Source organism: Felis catus, chromosome C1 (assembly GCF_018350175.1).
Source record: "Felis catus isolate Fca126 chromosome C1, F.catus_Fca126_mat1.0, whole genome shotgun sequence".
In the NCBI taxonomy this organism is placed as follows: domain Eukaryota; kingdom Metazoa; phylum Chordata; class Mammalia; order Carnivora; family Felidae; genus Felis; species Felis catus.
Window position 1 is genome coordinate 106,813,747 of NC_058375.1, and position 16,932 is coordinate 106,830,678.

At 47.3% G+C, this 16,932-nt stretch overlaps 2 protein-coding genes across 2 annotated transcripts; both read right to left on the reverse strand.

The window, feature by feature from the left end:
* Positions 1 to 1,199: 1,199 nt before the first annotated feature.
* On the reverse strand, positions 1,200 to 8,756 carry LOC123379090 (filaggrin-2-like). The gene is made up of 3 exons (XM_045033629.1): positions 8,700 to 8,756; positions 6,716 to 8,565; positions 1,200 to 5,590 (listed from the first exon to the last, which is right to left on the reverse strand). The coding sequence occupies exons 1-3, from the start codon at positions 8,754 to 8,756 to the stop codon at positions 1,783 to 1,785; spliced, it is 5,715 nt and encodes a 1,904-aa protein (XP_044889564.1). The 3' UTR covers positions 1,200 to 1,782.
* Positions 8,757 to 8,819: 63 nt separating this feature from the next.
* LOC101086332 (filaggrin-2) lies at positions 8,820 to 16,333 on the reverse strand. Its single transcript, XM_045033630.1, has 5 exons — positions 16,308 to 16,333; positions 15,975 to 16,078; positions 15,168 to 15,327; positions 9,866 to 14,121; positions 8,820 to 9,762 (listed from the first exon to the last, which is right to left on the reverse strand). The coding sequence occupies exons 3-5, from the start codon at positions 15,303 to 15,305 to the stop codon at positions 8,820 to 8,822; spliced, it is 5,337 nt and encodes a 1,778-aa protein (XP_044889565.1). The 5' UTR covers positions 15,306 to 15,327; positions 15,975 to 16,078; positions 16,308 to 16,333.
* Between the last annotated feature and the right edge of the window lie 599 nt (positions 16,334 to 16,932).

A 16,932-nucleotide genomic window follows, 5' to 3' on the forward strand; every position in this document is an offset into this window, starting at 1 on the left:
ACAAACCATGAGATCATGACCTCAGCTGAAGTCAGATGCTTAACCGACTGAGCCACCCAGGCACCCACCAATATTTAAATTTCTAATGATGCTCTGATAATTAGTATTTACTTAGTGAATGAATGGTGAATGTATGAGTTGATTATTATTTAGGATTAACTATCATAGACTCAGTTATTTTTTTTCTGTGTACATTAATAGTACATTAAGTATTTTATTTTCTTTCACTAATAAACTAATATGACTAATGTTCTGTTGACCACATAGCACGGTGGTCAAAATTTATATCATCTTGCTTAAAATATTAAAAACTAGATAGAATATATTCTGAGTATAATAACAAAACAGAGCCCATGTTTTGTTTTTCATATAACTTCTGCCCCCAATAGGGACACCTACTGATGAATTTCACTTCAGTTTGAATTTCAAAAGTGGAGGTGGAAGAAAAGTAGCTTCAGTTTTTTTTGGGGAGGAGAGAATGATGGGATACCAGATTCTGATTTAGGGCATTGTCATTCTTTTTGGTTAGATTAAATAAGTCTTGCTTGTATTATTTTCTTTCAGTCTGTAAATTGTGGGGATGATGTTTAAAGTCCTTATGAGTTATAGTATTCTGAACATTTTCTTTAGATTTTATAGTAAACTTTCTACTGAGGTTAGTATCTTTTGTATATATTTTTCTATTCCTTTTTACATATTTTGCTATTCATAATAAATGTATGTATTGTTTTCCTCCTAGGCAAGAGTATATTTTTTATTGTTGTTGTTGTTTTTTTTTTTTTTTTTTTTCATTTGGAAACTTCAGGACTCCATTAGCCTCCACTCCCATTAGCCTGCATTGATGGGGGAGGGATTTCAATTAGTGTATTTATCAGAGAGAGTCTATGGTGCATACCTCTTATTTCCAGAGTTTAGGTTGCTCAAGTCATGTTTGACAGTGGTTGTTGTAATGATCATGATTAACTAAAACATCTGACTTCTCAGTATAAACCATCTCTTCCTATAAATGCTTTGGATAATGATTAGATTGAGGAGAGGACTAGATGTAGTTGAGTTTCACCTTTTCTGGACTCTTTGTTATTGGTGTCTTGATGCTTCACTTACATCTGGGTACCCAGAGGCAGAAGAATGAAATGTGCATCCGTCCCCGGGACAGGGAGCTGTATTTGTGTTTGTGAGGATAAAAGAGAAGAGAAATCTTACCTTGATGTAAAATTTATTGCCAGTTTTATGCAATATAGGAGATCATGACAATAAATTCAAAAATAGTAGTATCTAGTTCCAGTGGTGGCACAAAAGATGCAAATATTCTGACTCATCACCTACTATAACATTCTTTGTTCAGAACATGGAATGTGTTACAATATTATTGGAGAAATTTTGGCTCCAAAATCATGTTTCTTAGCTCCCTGGATAGGTTTGTCAGTGGTCAATTAAAATAAAATCTGGAAAGTCCATGATCTGAGTCTGAGAAATTTTTAAAAAATGCTCATTTTATCCTAAAGCACCCAAATGACTTTGTCATATAGTTTTGAATATAGTTCCAAATGCTGTTTATTTCTTCCATTCATTGTTTTCTAACCAAAGAGCTTAGTGATTGTGGAGCCTTACAAAAACCTTGCACCAAACAAAAGAAATAGAGTACAGTGCTACAGTTAAATAAAAGGACAGCTATATACCCCCCTACCAAAAGAAAAGATCATGTATCTTAATTCCATGTTGTATGTCTCATTTCTTTTTTGGGTTCTTATTTGAGCTAGTTTGTTTTCTGTTGGTTTCAAATTATTCAAAGTAATAATACCTTTGTTCTTGGACATATTCATAGAGTGGAGTGTTACCTTCTAAGTAAAAGGAACCTGATTCTGTTCTCTCCCTTTTATGGCAACCTCTGGCCTCAGAGTTTCTTGTATGCATGTTGTCCACATCCTGACTATATATACTGATGCTTCCTAACAAACTTGATGTGGGCCCTTGCTTTTGTTTTTCCCCACTCCATACGGTTTTACTGCTTGATGAATGTCTATACCCATATTTTTCACTTCCTGTAGGGTCTTGTCTATTAAGAGAGTGACTAGAAATGAACCCTTGCCTCCTGCTTCTGCTATCACTTGACTGCTCATAGCTGTCACTTGATTGGTCATGGCTATATACTTGTCTTTCATTGGTGCTGAATCCAGATTGACCCTGGATGTCTACTGATTGTCTATTACTTGATCCTTGTCTTACTAAACTTGTGCTGGATCTTATCTGCTCATGAGAAGATGTATCTCCCAAATGCTCCTGGCTGGATTCATGCATACTTATATTATTGAACTCCGACTGTCCATGAGTAGATCCTGATGATTCATGAATCTGTTTCCCCCAATCTTTGTAATTCCCTTTATTACCACTATGGGATCCCTGCCTAAAAGTTAAACCAGATTTTGAATGGCAATGAGCTGATATAGATTGTCCATGGCTGAATATAGAATGGTTGCTTGACTGCCACCTTCCAGATTGAACATGAGTGTCACTTGATGGTTCATGACTTACTACTGAATGCCCATGACTAGATCCCTGCCTTCTAGTTACACTGGATGCAGACTGATTATGGGAATCAACTGATTGTCCATGACTTGAACCTTGTCTTTCTGTTATTTCAGTTGCTTTTGATCCTGTATGGTCATAACCAGAAATTAATTGTCCATGTGTAGACACTTGATTGTTTGCAGCTCTCTCTGTTGACCTCAAAGGGCTAGAATTGTGGCTGCTTGTTCTGCTGCCCCCAGAGGGTCCATACCCAGACTGCCCATAATCATATTCAGCACTTCCATAACTGCCATGTTTCCATCCTTGACCTGATCCATGTCTTTGTCTTCCACTAAGCTGTGACTGAGAATGACTTACTCTAGATTGGTGATGACTGCTATGTGAATGCTTACTTATACTATCACTGGTGTGTCTATGAATATCATGCGACTGTGTATGGCTGTATCCACCTTGTTCTGTTGTGCCAATTCCTAACTGTCCACGAGAAGATGTGGTGTGCCCCTGAGCTGAACCTGAGAATGTAGATTTGTCTCCAACATGTCTATGGGAGGATGCCTGTACTCCTGATCTTCTGGAACTAGGTTGCTTATGAATTGAAGTCTTCCCTTGTTCAATTATGGAATGTTTAGAACTATCTCCTGACTCTTCAGTACTAGAACCATGTCTTCTGCTTGTATTACTAACTGTGTTTTGGGGGATAGAACCAAAATGCCTATGACTAGAAACTGAGTGTCCTTGTGACACACCTGAGTGCCTTTCAGTGTCGCTGGACTCACTCACATTAGATCCCTTTCTTCCAGTCCACCTGGATTCTGCGCTGGTGGCTTGTCCATGACCAGACTGGGCAGGTCCAGTGGTGTCTCCTGTCTGTGGGCGAGTAGTTCCCAGTCTACCTTCATGGGTAGATGTTGACTCTCTAAGTTGAGATCCAGCATGGCCATGAGGGGACGCTGTGTTTGTCTGTGGGACTCCTGAAGGCCTTTCACTGGACTCATTGATGCTGGATTCTCTTCTTCCAGTCCTACTGGATTCTGACCTGGTGGCTTGTCCATGCCCAGACTGGGTATGTCTAGTGGTGTCTCTTGCCTGTCTGTGAGTAGTTCCCTGTCTTCCTTCCCGGGTGGATCCCGACTCTCCATGTTGAGATCCAGCATGGCCATGAGGGGACCCTGCCTGTCTCTGTGGGACTCCTGAAGGCCTTGCCCTGTCCCTGGACTCACTGCTCCTAGACCCTGTTCTTCCCATCCTACTGGATTCTGTCCTGGTGGCCTGTGCATGACCAGACAGTGTATGTCTGGTGGTGTCTACTTGCTGTCCGTGAGTAGTTTCCTGTCTTCCTTCATGGGTGGATGCTGACTCTCCCTGTTGGAATCCAGGGTGGCCATGAGGGGACCCTGCCTGTGTCTGTGGGACTCCTGAGTGCCTTTCACTGTCACTGGACTCACTGACTCTGGATTCTCTTCTTCCAGTCCTACTGGATTCTGACCTGGTGGCTTGTCCATGAGCGGACTGGGTATGTCTAGTGGTGTCTCTTGCCTGTCTGTGAGTAGTTGTCTGTCTTCCTTCCTGGGTGGATCCCGACTCTCCATGTTGAGATCCATCCTGGCCAAGAGTGGACCCTGCCTGTGTCTGTGGGACTCCTGAAAGCCTTCCCCTGTCACTGGACTCACTGCTGCTAGATCCCGTTTTTTGGGTCCTACTGGATTCTGTCCTGGTGGCCTGTCCATGGCCAGACTGGGTATGTCTAGTGGTGTCGTCTTGCTGTCTGTGAGTAGTTCCCTGTCTTCCTTCACGGGAGGATCCCAACTCTCCATGTTGATATCCGGCATGGCCATGAGCGGATCCTGTGTTTGTCTGTGGGACTCCTGAGTACGTTTCCGTGTCACTGGACTCACTGATGCTAGATCCTGTTCTTCGGGCCCTACTGGATTCTGTCCTGGTGGCCTGTCCATGTCCAGACTGAGCATGTCTAGTGGAGTCTTCTACCTGTCTGTGAGTTGTTCCCTGTCTCCCTTTCAGTGTGGATCTTGACTCTCCCTGTTGGAATCCAGGGTGGCCATGAGGGGACCCTGCCTGTGTCTGTGGGACTCCTGAGTGCCTTTCACTGTCACTGGACTCACTGACACTGGATTCTCTTCTCCCAGTCCTACTGGATTCTGACCTGGTGGCTTGTCCATGAGTGGACTGGGCATGTCTAGTGGTGTCTCTTGCCTGTCTGTGAGTAGTTCCCTGTCTTCCTTCCCGGGTGGATCCCGACTGTCCATGTTCAGATCCAGCCTGGCCATGAGGGGACTCTGTGTGTGTCTGTGGGAGTCCTGAGTGCCTTTCCCTGTCACTCGATTCACTGGCACTGGATCTGCTTCTTTGGGTCCTACTAGATTCTGTCCTGGTGGCCTGTCCAAGACCAGAATGAGCTTGTCTAGTGGTGTGTCCTTGCTGTCTGTGAGTAGTTTCTGGTCTTCCTTCCCAGGTGGATCCCAACTCTCCATGTTGAGATCCAACATGGCCATGAGGGGACCCTGCCTGTGTCTGTGGGACTCCTGAAGGCCTTCCCCTGTCACTGGACTCACTGACACTGGATTCTCTTCTCCCAGTCCTACTGGATTCTGACCTGGTGGCTTGTCCATGCCCAGACTGGGTATGTCTAGTGGTGTCTCTTGCCTGTCTGTGAGTAGTTCCCTGTCTTCCTTCACGGGAGGATCCCAACTCTTCATGCTGAGATCCAGCCTGGCCATGAGCGGATCCTGTGTGTGTCTGTGGGACTCCTGAGTGTGTTTCCATGTCACTGGACTCACTGATGCTAGATCCCGTTCTTCGGGCCCTACTGGATTCTGTCCTGGTGGCCTGTCCATGAGTGGACTGGGTATGTCTAGTGGAGTCTTCTACCTGTCTGTGAGTTGTTCCCTGCCTCCCTTTCAGTGTGGATCCTGACTCTCCCTGTTGGAATCCAGGGTGGCCATGAGGGGACCCTGCCTGTGTCTGTGGGACTCCTGAGTGCCTTTCACTGTCACTGGACTCACTGACACTGGATTCTCTTCTCCCAGTCCTACTGGATTCTGACCTGGTGGCTTGTCCATGCCCAGACTGGGTATGTCTAGTGGTGTCTCTTGCCTGTCTGTGAGTAGTTGTCTGTCTTCCTTCCTGGGTGGATCCTGACTCTCCATGTTGAAATCCAGCATGGCCCTGAGGGGACCCTGCCTGTGTCTGTGGGACTCCTGAGTGCCTTTCACTGTCACTGGACTCACTGACACTGGATTCTCTTCTCCCAGTCCTACTGGATTCTGACCTGGTGGCTTGTCCATGAGTGGACTGGGTATGTCTAGTGGTGTCTCCTGCCTGTCTGTGAGTAGTTCCCTGTCTTCCTTCCCGGGTGGATCCCGACTGTCCATGTTCAGATCCAGCCTGGACATGAGGGGACTCTGTGTGTGTCTGTGGGAGTCCTGAGTGCCTTTCCCTGTCACTCGATTCACTGGCACTGGATCTGCTTCCTTGGGTCCTGCTAGATTCTGTCCTGGTGGCCTGTCCAAGACCAGAATGAGCTTGTCTAGTGGTGTGTCCTTGCTGTCTGTGAGTAGTTCCCTGTCTTCCTTCCTGGGTGGATCCCGACTCTCCATGTTGAGATCCAGCATGGCCCTGAGGGGACCCTGACTGTGTCTGTGGGACTCCTGAGTGCCTTTCACTATCACTGGACTCACTGACACTGGATTCTCTTCTCCCAGTCCTACTGGATTCTGACCTGGTAGCTTGTCCATGCCCGGACTGGGTATGTCTAGTGGTGTCTCCTGCCTGTCTGTGAGTAGTTCCCTGTCTTCCTTCATGGGAGAATCCCAAGTCTCTATGTTGAGATCTGGCATGGCCATGAGAGGATCCTTTGTTTGTCTGTGGGACTCCTGAGTGCGTTTCCGTGTCACTGGACTCACTGATGCTAGATCCCGTTCTTCGGGCCCTACTGGATTCTGTCCTGGTGGCCTGTCCATGAGTGGACTGGGTATGTGTAGTGGAGTCTCCTACCTGTCTGTGAGTTGTTCCCTGCCTCCCTTTCAGTGTGGATCCTGACTCTCCCTGTTGGAATCCAGGGTGGCCACGAGGGGACCCTGCCTTTGTCTGTGGGACTCCTGAGTGCCTTTCACTGTCACTGGACTCACTGACACTGGATTCTCTTCTCCCAGTCCTACTGGATTCTGACCTGGTGGCTTGTCCATGAGTGGACTGGGTATGTCTGGTGGTGTCTCCTGCCTGTCTGTGAGTAGTTCCCTGTCTTCCTTCCCGGGTGGATCCCGACTCTCCATGTTGAGATCCAGCATGGCCATGAGGGGACCCTGCCTGTGTCTGTGGGACTCCTGAGTGCCTTTCACTGTCACTGGACTCACTGACACTGGATTCTCTTCTCCCAGTCCTACTGGATTCTGACCTGGTGGCTTGTCCATGCCCAGACTGGGTATGTCTAGTGGTGTCTCTTGCCTGTCTGTGAGTAGTTGTCTGTCTTCCTTCCTGGGTGGATCCCGACTCTCCATGTTGAGATCCAGCATGGCCCTGAGGGGACCCTACCTGTGTCTGTGGGACTCCTGAGTGCCTTTCACTATCACTGGACTCACTGACACTGGATTCTCTTCTCCCAGTCCTACTGGATTCTGACCTGGTAGCTTGTCCATGCCCGGACTGGGTATGTCTAGTGGTGTCTCCTGCCTGTCTGTGAGTAGTTCCCTGTCTTCCTTCATGGGAGGATCCCAAGTCTCTATGTTGAGATCTGGCATGGCCATGAGAGGATCCTTTGTTTGTCTGTGGGACTCCTGAGTGCGTTTCCGTGTCACTAGACTCACTGATGCTAGATCCCGTTCTTCGGGCCCTACTGGAGTCTGTCCTGGTGGCCTGTCCATGAGTGGACTGGGTATGTGTAGTGGAGTCTCCTACCTGTCTGTGAGTTGTTCCCTGTCTCCCTTTCAGTGTGGATCCTGACTCTCCCTGTTGGAATCCAGGGTGGCCACGAGGGGACCCTGCCTGTGTCTGTGGGACTCCTGAGTGCCTTTCACTGTCACTGGACTCACTGACACTGGATTCTCTTCTCCCAGTCCTACTGGATTCTGACCTGGTGGCTTGTCCATGCCCAGACTGGGTATGTCTAGTGGTGTCTCTTGCCTGTCTGTGAGTAGTTGTCTGTCTTCCTTCCTGGGTGGATCCCGACTCTCCATGTTGAGATCCAGCATGGCCCTGAGGGGACCCTGCCTGTGTCTGTGGGACTCCTGAGTGCCTTTCACTATCACTGGACTCACTGACACTGGATTCTCTTCTCCCAGTCCTACTGGATTCTGACCTGGTAGCTTGTCCATGCCCGGACTGGGTATGTCTAGTGGTGTCTCCTGCCTGTCTGTGAGTAGTTCCCTGTCTTCCTTCATGGGAGGATCCCAAGTCTCTATGTTGAGATCTGGCATGGCCATGAGAGGATCCTTTGTTTGTCTGTGGGACTCCTGAGTGCGTTTCCGTGTCACTAGACTCACTGATGCTAGATCCCGTTCTTCGGGCCCTACTGGAGTCTGTCCTGGTGGCCTGTCCATGAGTGGACTGGGTATGTGTAGTGGAGTCTCCTACCTGTCTGTGAGTTGTTCCCTGTCTCCCTTTCAGTGTGGATCCTGACTCTCCCTGTTGGAATCCAGGGTGGCCATGAGGGGACCCTGCCTGTGTCTGTGGGACTCCTGAGTGCCTTTCACTGTCACTGGACTCACTGACACTGGATTCTCTTCTCCCAGTCCTACTGGATTCTGACCTGGTGGCTTGTCCATGCCCAGACTGGGTATGTCTAGTGGTGTCTCTTGCCTGTCTGTGAGTAGTTGTCTGTCTTCCTTCCTGGGTGGATCCCGACTCTCCATGTTGAGATCCAGCATGGCCCTGAGGGGACCCTGCCTGTGTCTGTGGGACTCCTGAGTGCCTTTCACTGTCACTGGACTCACTGACACTGGATTCTCTTCTCCCAGTCCTACTGGATTCTGACCTGGTAGCTTGTCCACGCCTGGACTGGGTATGTCTAGTGGTGTCTCCTGCCTGTCTGTGAGTAGTTCCCTGTCTTCCTTCACGGGAGGATCCCAAGTCTCTATGTTGAGATCTGGCATGGCCATGAGAGGATCCTTTGTTTGTCTGTGGGACTCCTGAGTGCGTTTCCGTGTCACTAGACTCACTGATGCTAGATCCCGTTCTTCGGGCCCTACTGGATTCTGTCCTGGTGGCCTGTCCATGAGTGGACTGGGTATGTGTAGTGGAGTCTCCTACCTGTCTGTGAGTTGTTCCCTGTCTCCCTTTCAGTGTGGATCCTGACTCTCCCTGTTGGAATCCAGGGTGGCCATGAGGGGACCCTGCCTGTGTCTGTGGGACTCCTGAGTGCCTTTCACTGTCACTGGACTCACTGACACTGGATTCTCTTCTCCCAGTCCTACTGGATTCTGACCTGGTGGCTTGTCCATGAGTGGACTGGGTATGTCTAGTGGTGTCTCCTGCCTGTCTGTGAGTAGTTCCCTGTCTTCCTTCCCAGGTGGATCCCGACTCTCCATGTTGAGATCCAGCATGGCCATGAAGGGACCCTGCCTGTGTCTGTGGGACTCCTGAAGGCCTTCCCCTGTCACTGGACTCACTGCTCCTGGATCCTGTTCTTCCTGTCCTACTGGATTCTGTCCTGGTGGCCTGTCCATGACCAGACAGTGTATGTCTAGTGGTGTCTCCTGCCTGTCTGTGAGTAGTTCCCTGTCTTCCTTCCTGGGTGGATCCCGACTGTCCATGTTCAGATCCAGCCTGGCCATGAGGGGACTCTGTGTGTGTCTGTGGGAGTCCTGAGTGCCTTTCCCTGTCACTCGATTCACTGGCACTGGATCTGTTTCTTTGGGTCCTGCTAGATTCTGTCCTGGTGGCCTGTCCATGACCAGAATGAGGTTGGCTAGTGGTGTCTCCTTGCTTTCTGTGAGTAGTTTCCCATCTTCCTTCATGGGTGGATCCTGACTCTCCCTGTTGGAATCCAGGGTGGCCATGAGGGGACCCTGCCTGTGTCTGTGGGACTCCTGAGTGCCTTTCACTGTCACTGGACTCACTGACACTGGATTCTCTTCTCCCAGTCCTACTGGATTCTGACCTGGTGGCTTGTCCATGCCCAGACTGGGTATGTCTAGTGGTGTCTCTTGCCTGTCTGTGAGTAGTTGTCTGTCTTCCTTCCTGGGTGGATCCCGACTCTCCATGTTGAGATCCAGCATGGCCCTGAGGGGACCCTGCCTGTGTCTGTGGGACTCCTGAGTGCCTTTCACTGTCACTGGACTCACTGACACTGGATTCTCTTCTCCCAGTCCTACTGGATTCTGACCTGGTAGCTTGTCCACGCCTGGACTGGGTATGTCTAGTGGTGTCTCCTGCCTGTCTGTGAGTAGTTCCCTGTCTTCCTTCACGGGAGGATCCCAAGTCTCTATGTTGAGATCTGGCATGGCCATGAGAGGATCCTTTGTTTGTCTGTGGGACTCCTGAGTGCGTTTCCGTGTCACTAGACTCACTGATGCTAGATCCCGTTCTTCGGGCCCTACTGGATTCTGTCCTGGTGGCCTGTCCATGAGTGGACTGGGTATGTGTAGTGGAGTCTCCTACCTGTCTGTGAGTTGTTCCCTGTCTCCCTTTCAGTGTGGATCCTGACTCTCCCTGTTGGAATCCAGGGTGGCCATGAGGGGACCCTGCCTGTGTCTGTGGGACTCCTGAGTGCCTTTCACTGTCACTGGACTCACTGACACTGGATTCTCTTCTCCCAGTCCTACTGGATTCTGACCTGGTGGCTTGTCCATGAGTGGACTGGGTATGTCTAGTGGTGTCTCCTGCCTGTCTGTGAGTAGTTCCCTGTCTTCCTTCCCAGGTGGATCCCGACTCTCCATGTTGAGATCCAGCATGGCCATGAAGGGACCCTGCCTGTGTCTGTGGGACTCCTGAAGGCCTTCCCCTGTCACTGGACTCACTGCTCCTGGATCCTGTTCTTCCTGTCCTACTGGATTCTGTCCTGGTGGCCTGTCCATGACCAGACAGTGTATGTCTAGTGGTGTCTCCTGCCTGTCTGTGAGTAGTTCCCTGTCTTCCTTCCTGGGTGGATCCCGACTGTCCATGTTCAGATCCAGCCTGGCCATGAGGGGACTCTGTGTGTGTCTGTGGGAGTCCTGAGTGCCTTTCCCTGTCACTCGATTCACTGGCACTGGATCTGTTTCTTTGGGTCCTGCTAGATTCTGTCCTGGTGGCCTGTCCATGACCAGAATGAGGTTGGCTAGTGGTGTCTCCTTGCTTTCTGTGAGTAGTTTCCCATCTTCCTTCATGGGTGGATCCTGACTCTCCCTGTTGGAATCCAGGGTGGCCATGAGGGGACCCTGCCTGTGTCTGTGGGACTCCTGAGTGCCTTTCATTGTCACTGGACTCACTGACACTGGATTCTCTTCTTCCAGTCCTGCTGGATTCTGACCTGGTGGCTTGTCCATGCCCAGACTGGGTATGTCTAGTGGTGTCTCTTGCCTGTCTGTGAGTAGTTGTCTGTCTTCCTTCCTGGGTGGATCTCGACTCTCCATGTTGAGATCCAGCATGGCCATGAGGGGACCCTGTCTGTGTCTGTGGGACTCCTGAAAGTCTTCCCCTGTCACTGGACTCACTGCTGGTAGATCCCGTTTTTTGGGTCCTACTGGATTCTGTCCTGGTGGCCTGTCCATGGCCAGAATGGGCATGTCTTGTGTTGTCTCCTGCTTGTCTCTGAGTAGATCTTTCATTTTTACCTGTGGGAATTCCTCCTGATTTTTCATGGTCATTTTCATAATGCTCCCGGGTAGTTTCTGAATATGTCTCCCATTTATCTGTCTGGGCTTGACTGTCATTTTTGTGGTTATGTTTTGTGTCCTGTGTTGTAGAAGTCCTTCTTTCCTGACTTGATCCTTGCCTTTGTTGGCTATGTCCATGAATGCTGTCATGATCTTCATTCTCTTTTGCTGTTGTACTGTGTCTCTTGTTTCTCTCATTATCCCTCTGAGTAGTTTTCTTTGGGCCTGTTTCTCTTATCTGAGTGTGGGCTGAATCTGATATGGGTTTTCCATGTTTTGGACCCTCTTTTCCTGAACTAGTGCGAGAGCTTTCTTTTCCCCTTACCCTAGATTCATGTTGTTCATATCCAGAAGATTCCCCTGAGCTAAACCCATGTTGATCATAAGTAGAAGACTGACTTGTGCTATCATGTTGATCATGGTTAGAGGACTTTCCTGAGCAGGATCCTTGGCCAAAATTGGAGGATTGCACTGAAGTGGAACAATGTTGACCACAGCTAGACTGACCTGATCTAGACTCATGTTGTCCAAATCCAGAAGAATGACCTGAGCCAGTCCCAAAGCTAGGGGATTGATGTGAGCTAGATCCATGTCCAGAGCCCGAGGATTGACCTGTCCCAGACCCATGTTGTCCAGAGCTAGAAAATGGACCTGCACCAGACCCTTGTTCAAAGGCAGAGGACTGACTTGAGCCAGACCCATGCTGACCAAAGCCAGAGGATTGGCCTGAGCCAGACCCATGCTGGCCAAAGCCAGAGGACTGTCTTGAGCTAGACCCATGTTGTCCAAAACTAGAGGACTGACCTGAGCCAGACCCATGTTGTCTAAAGCCAGAGGACTGGCTTGAGCCAGAGCCATGTTGTCCAAAACTAGAGGACTGACCTGAGCCATTCCCATGTTGTCCAAAGCCAGAGGACTGGCTTGAGCCAGACCCATGCTGGCCAAAGCCAGAGTGCTGGCCAAAGCCAGAGTACTGGCCTGAACCAGAGCCATGTTGTCCAAAACCAGAGGACTGACCTGAGCCAGACCCATATTGTTCAAAACCAGAGGACTGACCTGAGCCAGACTCATGTTGTCCAAAGCCAGAGGATTGGCTTGAGCCAGACCCATGTTGGCCAAAACCAGAGGATTGACCTGAGCCAAACCCATGTTGGCCAAAACCAGAGGATTGACCTGAGCCAGACCCATGTTGGCCAAAGCTGGAGGACTGACTTGATCTAGACCCATACTGACCAAAGCCAGAGGACTGACCTGAGCTGGATCCATGCTGGCCAAAACCAGAGGATTGACCTGAGCTAAACCCATGTTGGCCAAAACCAGAGGATTGACCTGAGCCAGACCCATGTTGGCCAAAGCTGGAGGACTGACTTGATCCAGACCCATACTGACCAAAGCCAGGGGACTGACCTGAGCTGGATCCATGGTGGCCAAAGCCAGAGGACGGTCCTGAACTAGACCCATGCTGACCAAAGCCAGAGGATTGTCCTGAGCTTGACCCATGTTGTCCAAAACCAGAGGATTGACCTGATCCTGACCCATGTTGTCCAAAGCCAGAGGTCTGACATGAGCCAGACCCATGTTGTTCAAAGCCAGAGGACTGGCATGAGCCAGAGCCATGTCCAAAGCCAGAGGACTGACATGAGCCAGATCCATGTTGTCCACATTTAGAAAATTCCTTTGAACCAGACCCTTTTTGATGAGAGTTTGAAAAGTGTCCACAAGAACCAGATCCATGTTGACCATAACTAGAAGACTGACTTGTTCCAGACCCATATTGTTCACAGCAAGAGGACTGACTTGAACCTGTTCTCTGTTGTCTTCCACAGTTCTGTGTCTGACCACATGCTCTAGATCCGTATCCTCTTTGACTAGAAGGCTGACTACAGAAGCTAGGCTCATGTTGACCACATCCAGAGGACTGACCTCCCGAGATACATCCACGATCTTGTCTTCCACTACTTCCTGTTTGATAACCTGACTGAGTGCAGCTAGATTGATTTCCTTGCCCTCCAAATCTACCTTCCTGACAGGAACTAGAAGTATTTTGTGGACTTCCACACCCACCCGAATTGCTGGAACCACATCCATAGCTTTGTCTTCCACTGTCTTCTGAACCTTTAGAGCTAGACCCAAGCTTTTGTCCTCCACTATTTCTTGACTGAGTAGAGTTTGATTCATGCCCACCAGCATCCAGTCTATGTGACAGACCACCATGACTTTTTCTCCTCTCACTCTTTGACCCAGATCCAGATTCTGATTCATATTCCTTCCCAGATTCCCTGGTGGGGCTAACATGTGACTTGTTTCTTCTATCCCCCAGCTCTCCAGAGCTGGAACCATGTCTTTCTTTGTCACTATTCCATGAGTGACCAGACCCACGGTGTCTTTTCTCAGATTTCTCTTGGTTCTCTGAGCTAGATAAACCACCTTGCCTTCCCAGCCTCCTGGAATTTGACCCATGTCTGTGTTTCACACTTCGCCTCAAACCCTCAGAACCATAACCATACTCCTCTCCCTCCCTCCAATTTGAATGCCTGTAACCTGATTTCTGTTCTGGTGCATCTTCTTCATCCTCTTCTGTTTCACTTTCTTCCTTATGGTGTCGGTGACCACGCCTGTGCTTCTTTGACCCTGAAGCTTTGCAGTATTCTTTGCTGAGAACCTTGTTGCAGGCCATAGCCAGCTTGAATACCATCAGAAGAAACTCAGTAAAGTCCAGTCTTCGGTCATGATCTCGATCTAGCATGTGCATGATGACATCCACTGTGTCTGGATCATCTGGGTTCTGTATACAAGTGACATACCAAAGGAGACCTGGTCAGCTTAGCCCACATAGTCAGCTAAAATATTCAAGTAGAAAAAATAAAATAAAATATTCAAACAGAGCTGTGGAATTGTGGATGTTTGACAATAGGTATTTTTTTTTTTTTTTAGAATTTTTTTTTTCAACGTTTATTTATTTTTGGGACAGAGAGAGACAGAGCATGAACGGGGGAGGGGCAGAGAGAGAGGGAGACACAGAATCGGAAACAGGCTCCAGGCTCTGAGCCATCAGCCCAGAGCCTGACGCAGGGCTTGAACTCACGGACCGCGAGATTGTGACCTGGCTGAAGTCGGACGCTTAACCGACTGCACCACCCAGGCACCCCGACAATAGGTATTTTTAATCCAGTCAAGGGTTACTTTAAGCTAAAGCAGCCTAATAATTAGGATCCAGCAGGTGAGAAGAGGTAATAGAAAAGAACTATTGGGTTCTCCAACAGAATACAATTCAAGGACCTAAGGTAGGGGACTAGGTACTCAGGTATATACAAGAAGGAATTGAATAAATCAAGTTTAGTACCTGGTATATTTTAGTTTTACATAAATTTTAAATATTACATGCTAATATATTCTTTGTTAGAATCTATAATTTTAAAGTTATTAGCTGAGTCCTTCCCAAGTAAATGGGAAAAAATGCTTGTTTTTTGTTTATAATTTTTAGTAATTCTGGCTACTTAGTCAGATCTCCTTGTAGACATTTCCCTCTTTATACTTTTTCTTTTTTTAACTCATATTTTAGCACAAATTTATTTTCTGTTATTTCTCATAAGGGGAGACCTGGGAGCATGAAAAAGTCTGAAGGTCTATATGGTGGGGGTAAACAGGAAAATGAGGGAAAAAATCACCTTTATAAAAATAAATTCTGCTCCAACAGACTTTCTGATGTGCCCAAGAAGTACCACTCATAGTTTGCCCAAAGACTACTGAAACTGTGCAGTTTTTAGCTACTCTTTGGTCACATAACAGAGAATGGATAGGACCCTAGCAATCTTGGTAGATGGTTCTCACCTTCAGAATTGGACGGAACTCTTTCTCTAGAAGTTCCTTTAGCTCATCCTTGCTCAGTGTGCCACACTCCCCATCTTGGTTGGTATATTTGTAGAAAACATCAATGACTGTGACAACACTTCTTAAGAGGTCGGTCATCTTTTTGCAAGTTTAAGTGTACCTGAAGATAAAAGAAACAAAAGACCGTATTATTCATTTTCTTTTTTAAAAAATTTATAAGTAATTCTAACTTTAATAATAATCATTCTAGTTTTTCAAGTCTCTTACACTTGACAAATACAACAAATAAGGAAGGGTTGAGGATCTGTCAACACAGTAATAACTAACTTTGTTAACTTTGAGTTACTTTGCTAAGATTGTCATGGCATGTTACTGGCTGAACTGGGATAAGCACTCAGATCTCCATGTCCTGGGTGAATATATTCCTTACATAATGTCTCTACACTTTGTGTACTTTGGTGTTCTGAGTGTTGTCCTGAAGCTTCTAAAGTTTCCAGAACCACTCAGATGTATTGTCCCAGTCTCTCTGGTTAGTTTCACTGGTTCTCTTGAGTTAAAAGTGACAGACCTTCTATCATACCTACTTCTCCTCTGGCCACCAGAAGCTAAACAGGACTACTAAGGCCTTCAGCAAATAGAAAATGGTGCTACAGAAGCATGAGATAGCCCTTATCAGAGCTCAAGTACTATCCTAATCTCAGCCTTGACCAAACACTGTTCTTTTTCAGTAACCAGAAAGAAAGACTCAGCAATGCAGGCAGTAGTTTGACTAGTAGATGATTTGATTTTGGAGCCCCAAGGACTTACATTAAACAGGGAAGGGACTCTACACCAGGGCTGACCTCCGCCCTATTTGAGCTGGGCAATCCAGAAAAAAAATGGGAAAGACTGGGAAGAGAATGTGGAGTGGCCTAGAAGAAGGCAAATTTCTTGCATTATTCATCTTGACAACAACAGATTTATTCTAAAAAGACCCCAGGATAAAGTAAACTAATAAAAAAATTAAAAGAAAAGAAAAAGAGACAAAAATGAAAAGGCCAAATATATATTAACTCTGGCTTAGCTCTTACTCCTGGATTTCTGCTGTGGATAACAATCAACCAAATATTCATCAGTATAGCTGGATGAATTTTCTCTCACCTGGTTCACCAAAGGAACACGTAGGATAAAGCTTGATGCAGCTTGCAGGGTGACCAGTGGATTGAGATAGTGGCCCTTATATAACTAAAAATGTGTGGGTGCTGCCCTCTGTGGGATGGACTGATTCATTTCTAATCAAATCTAACCCCTCCTCTGTCCATGTTTATCTTCCTACTTCTTCGCATTCTTATCTTTGATATGATTGCAGAAAGGATGGTGCTGGCCCAGCTTTCAGTATGAGGACATGTTACAGAACACTTTTTTTTAGCGTCATGCACTTGTGAAAAATAGACTGTTTTAGAGGACTAAACAAGGGAATGTGTGGTTCATTCCCTTTATCTAGTACCCACAATAAATAGCAATGTGTAAGATACTTGGCAGGTGTGCAGTAAATGTATATTCACTTGAAAATGAATATAGGCCATTAGGCTTACCTAATTCCTACCTTTTGACATTAATAATACCTACCATTTATTGAGTTTACTATGTGCTAGATATTGTGCTGAATACTTTTTATCTATCATTTTATTTGATCTTTATAACATTTATATGATATTTTATTGTTCATTCCAAGAGCAGTCATTCAGGGAGCATGAGTCCTCTTCAAGGTCACACAGCCTGTAGG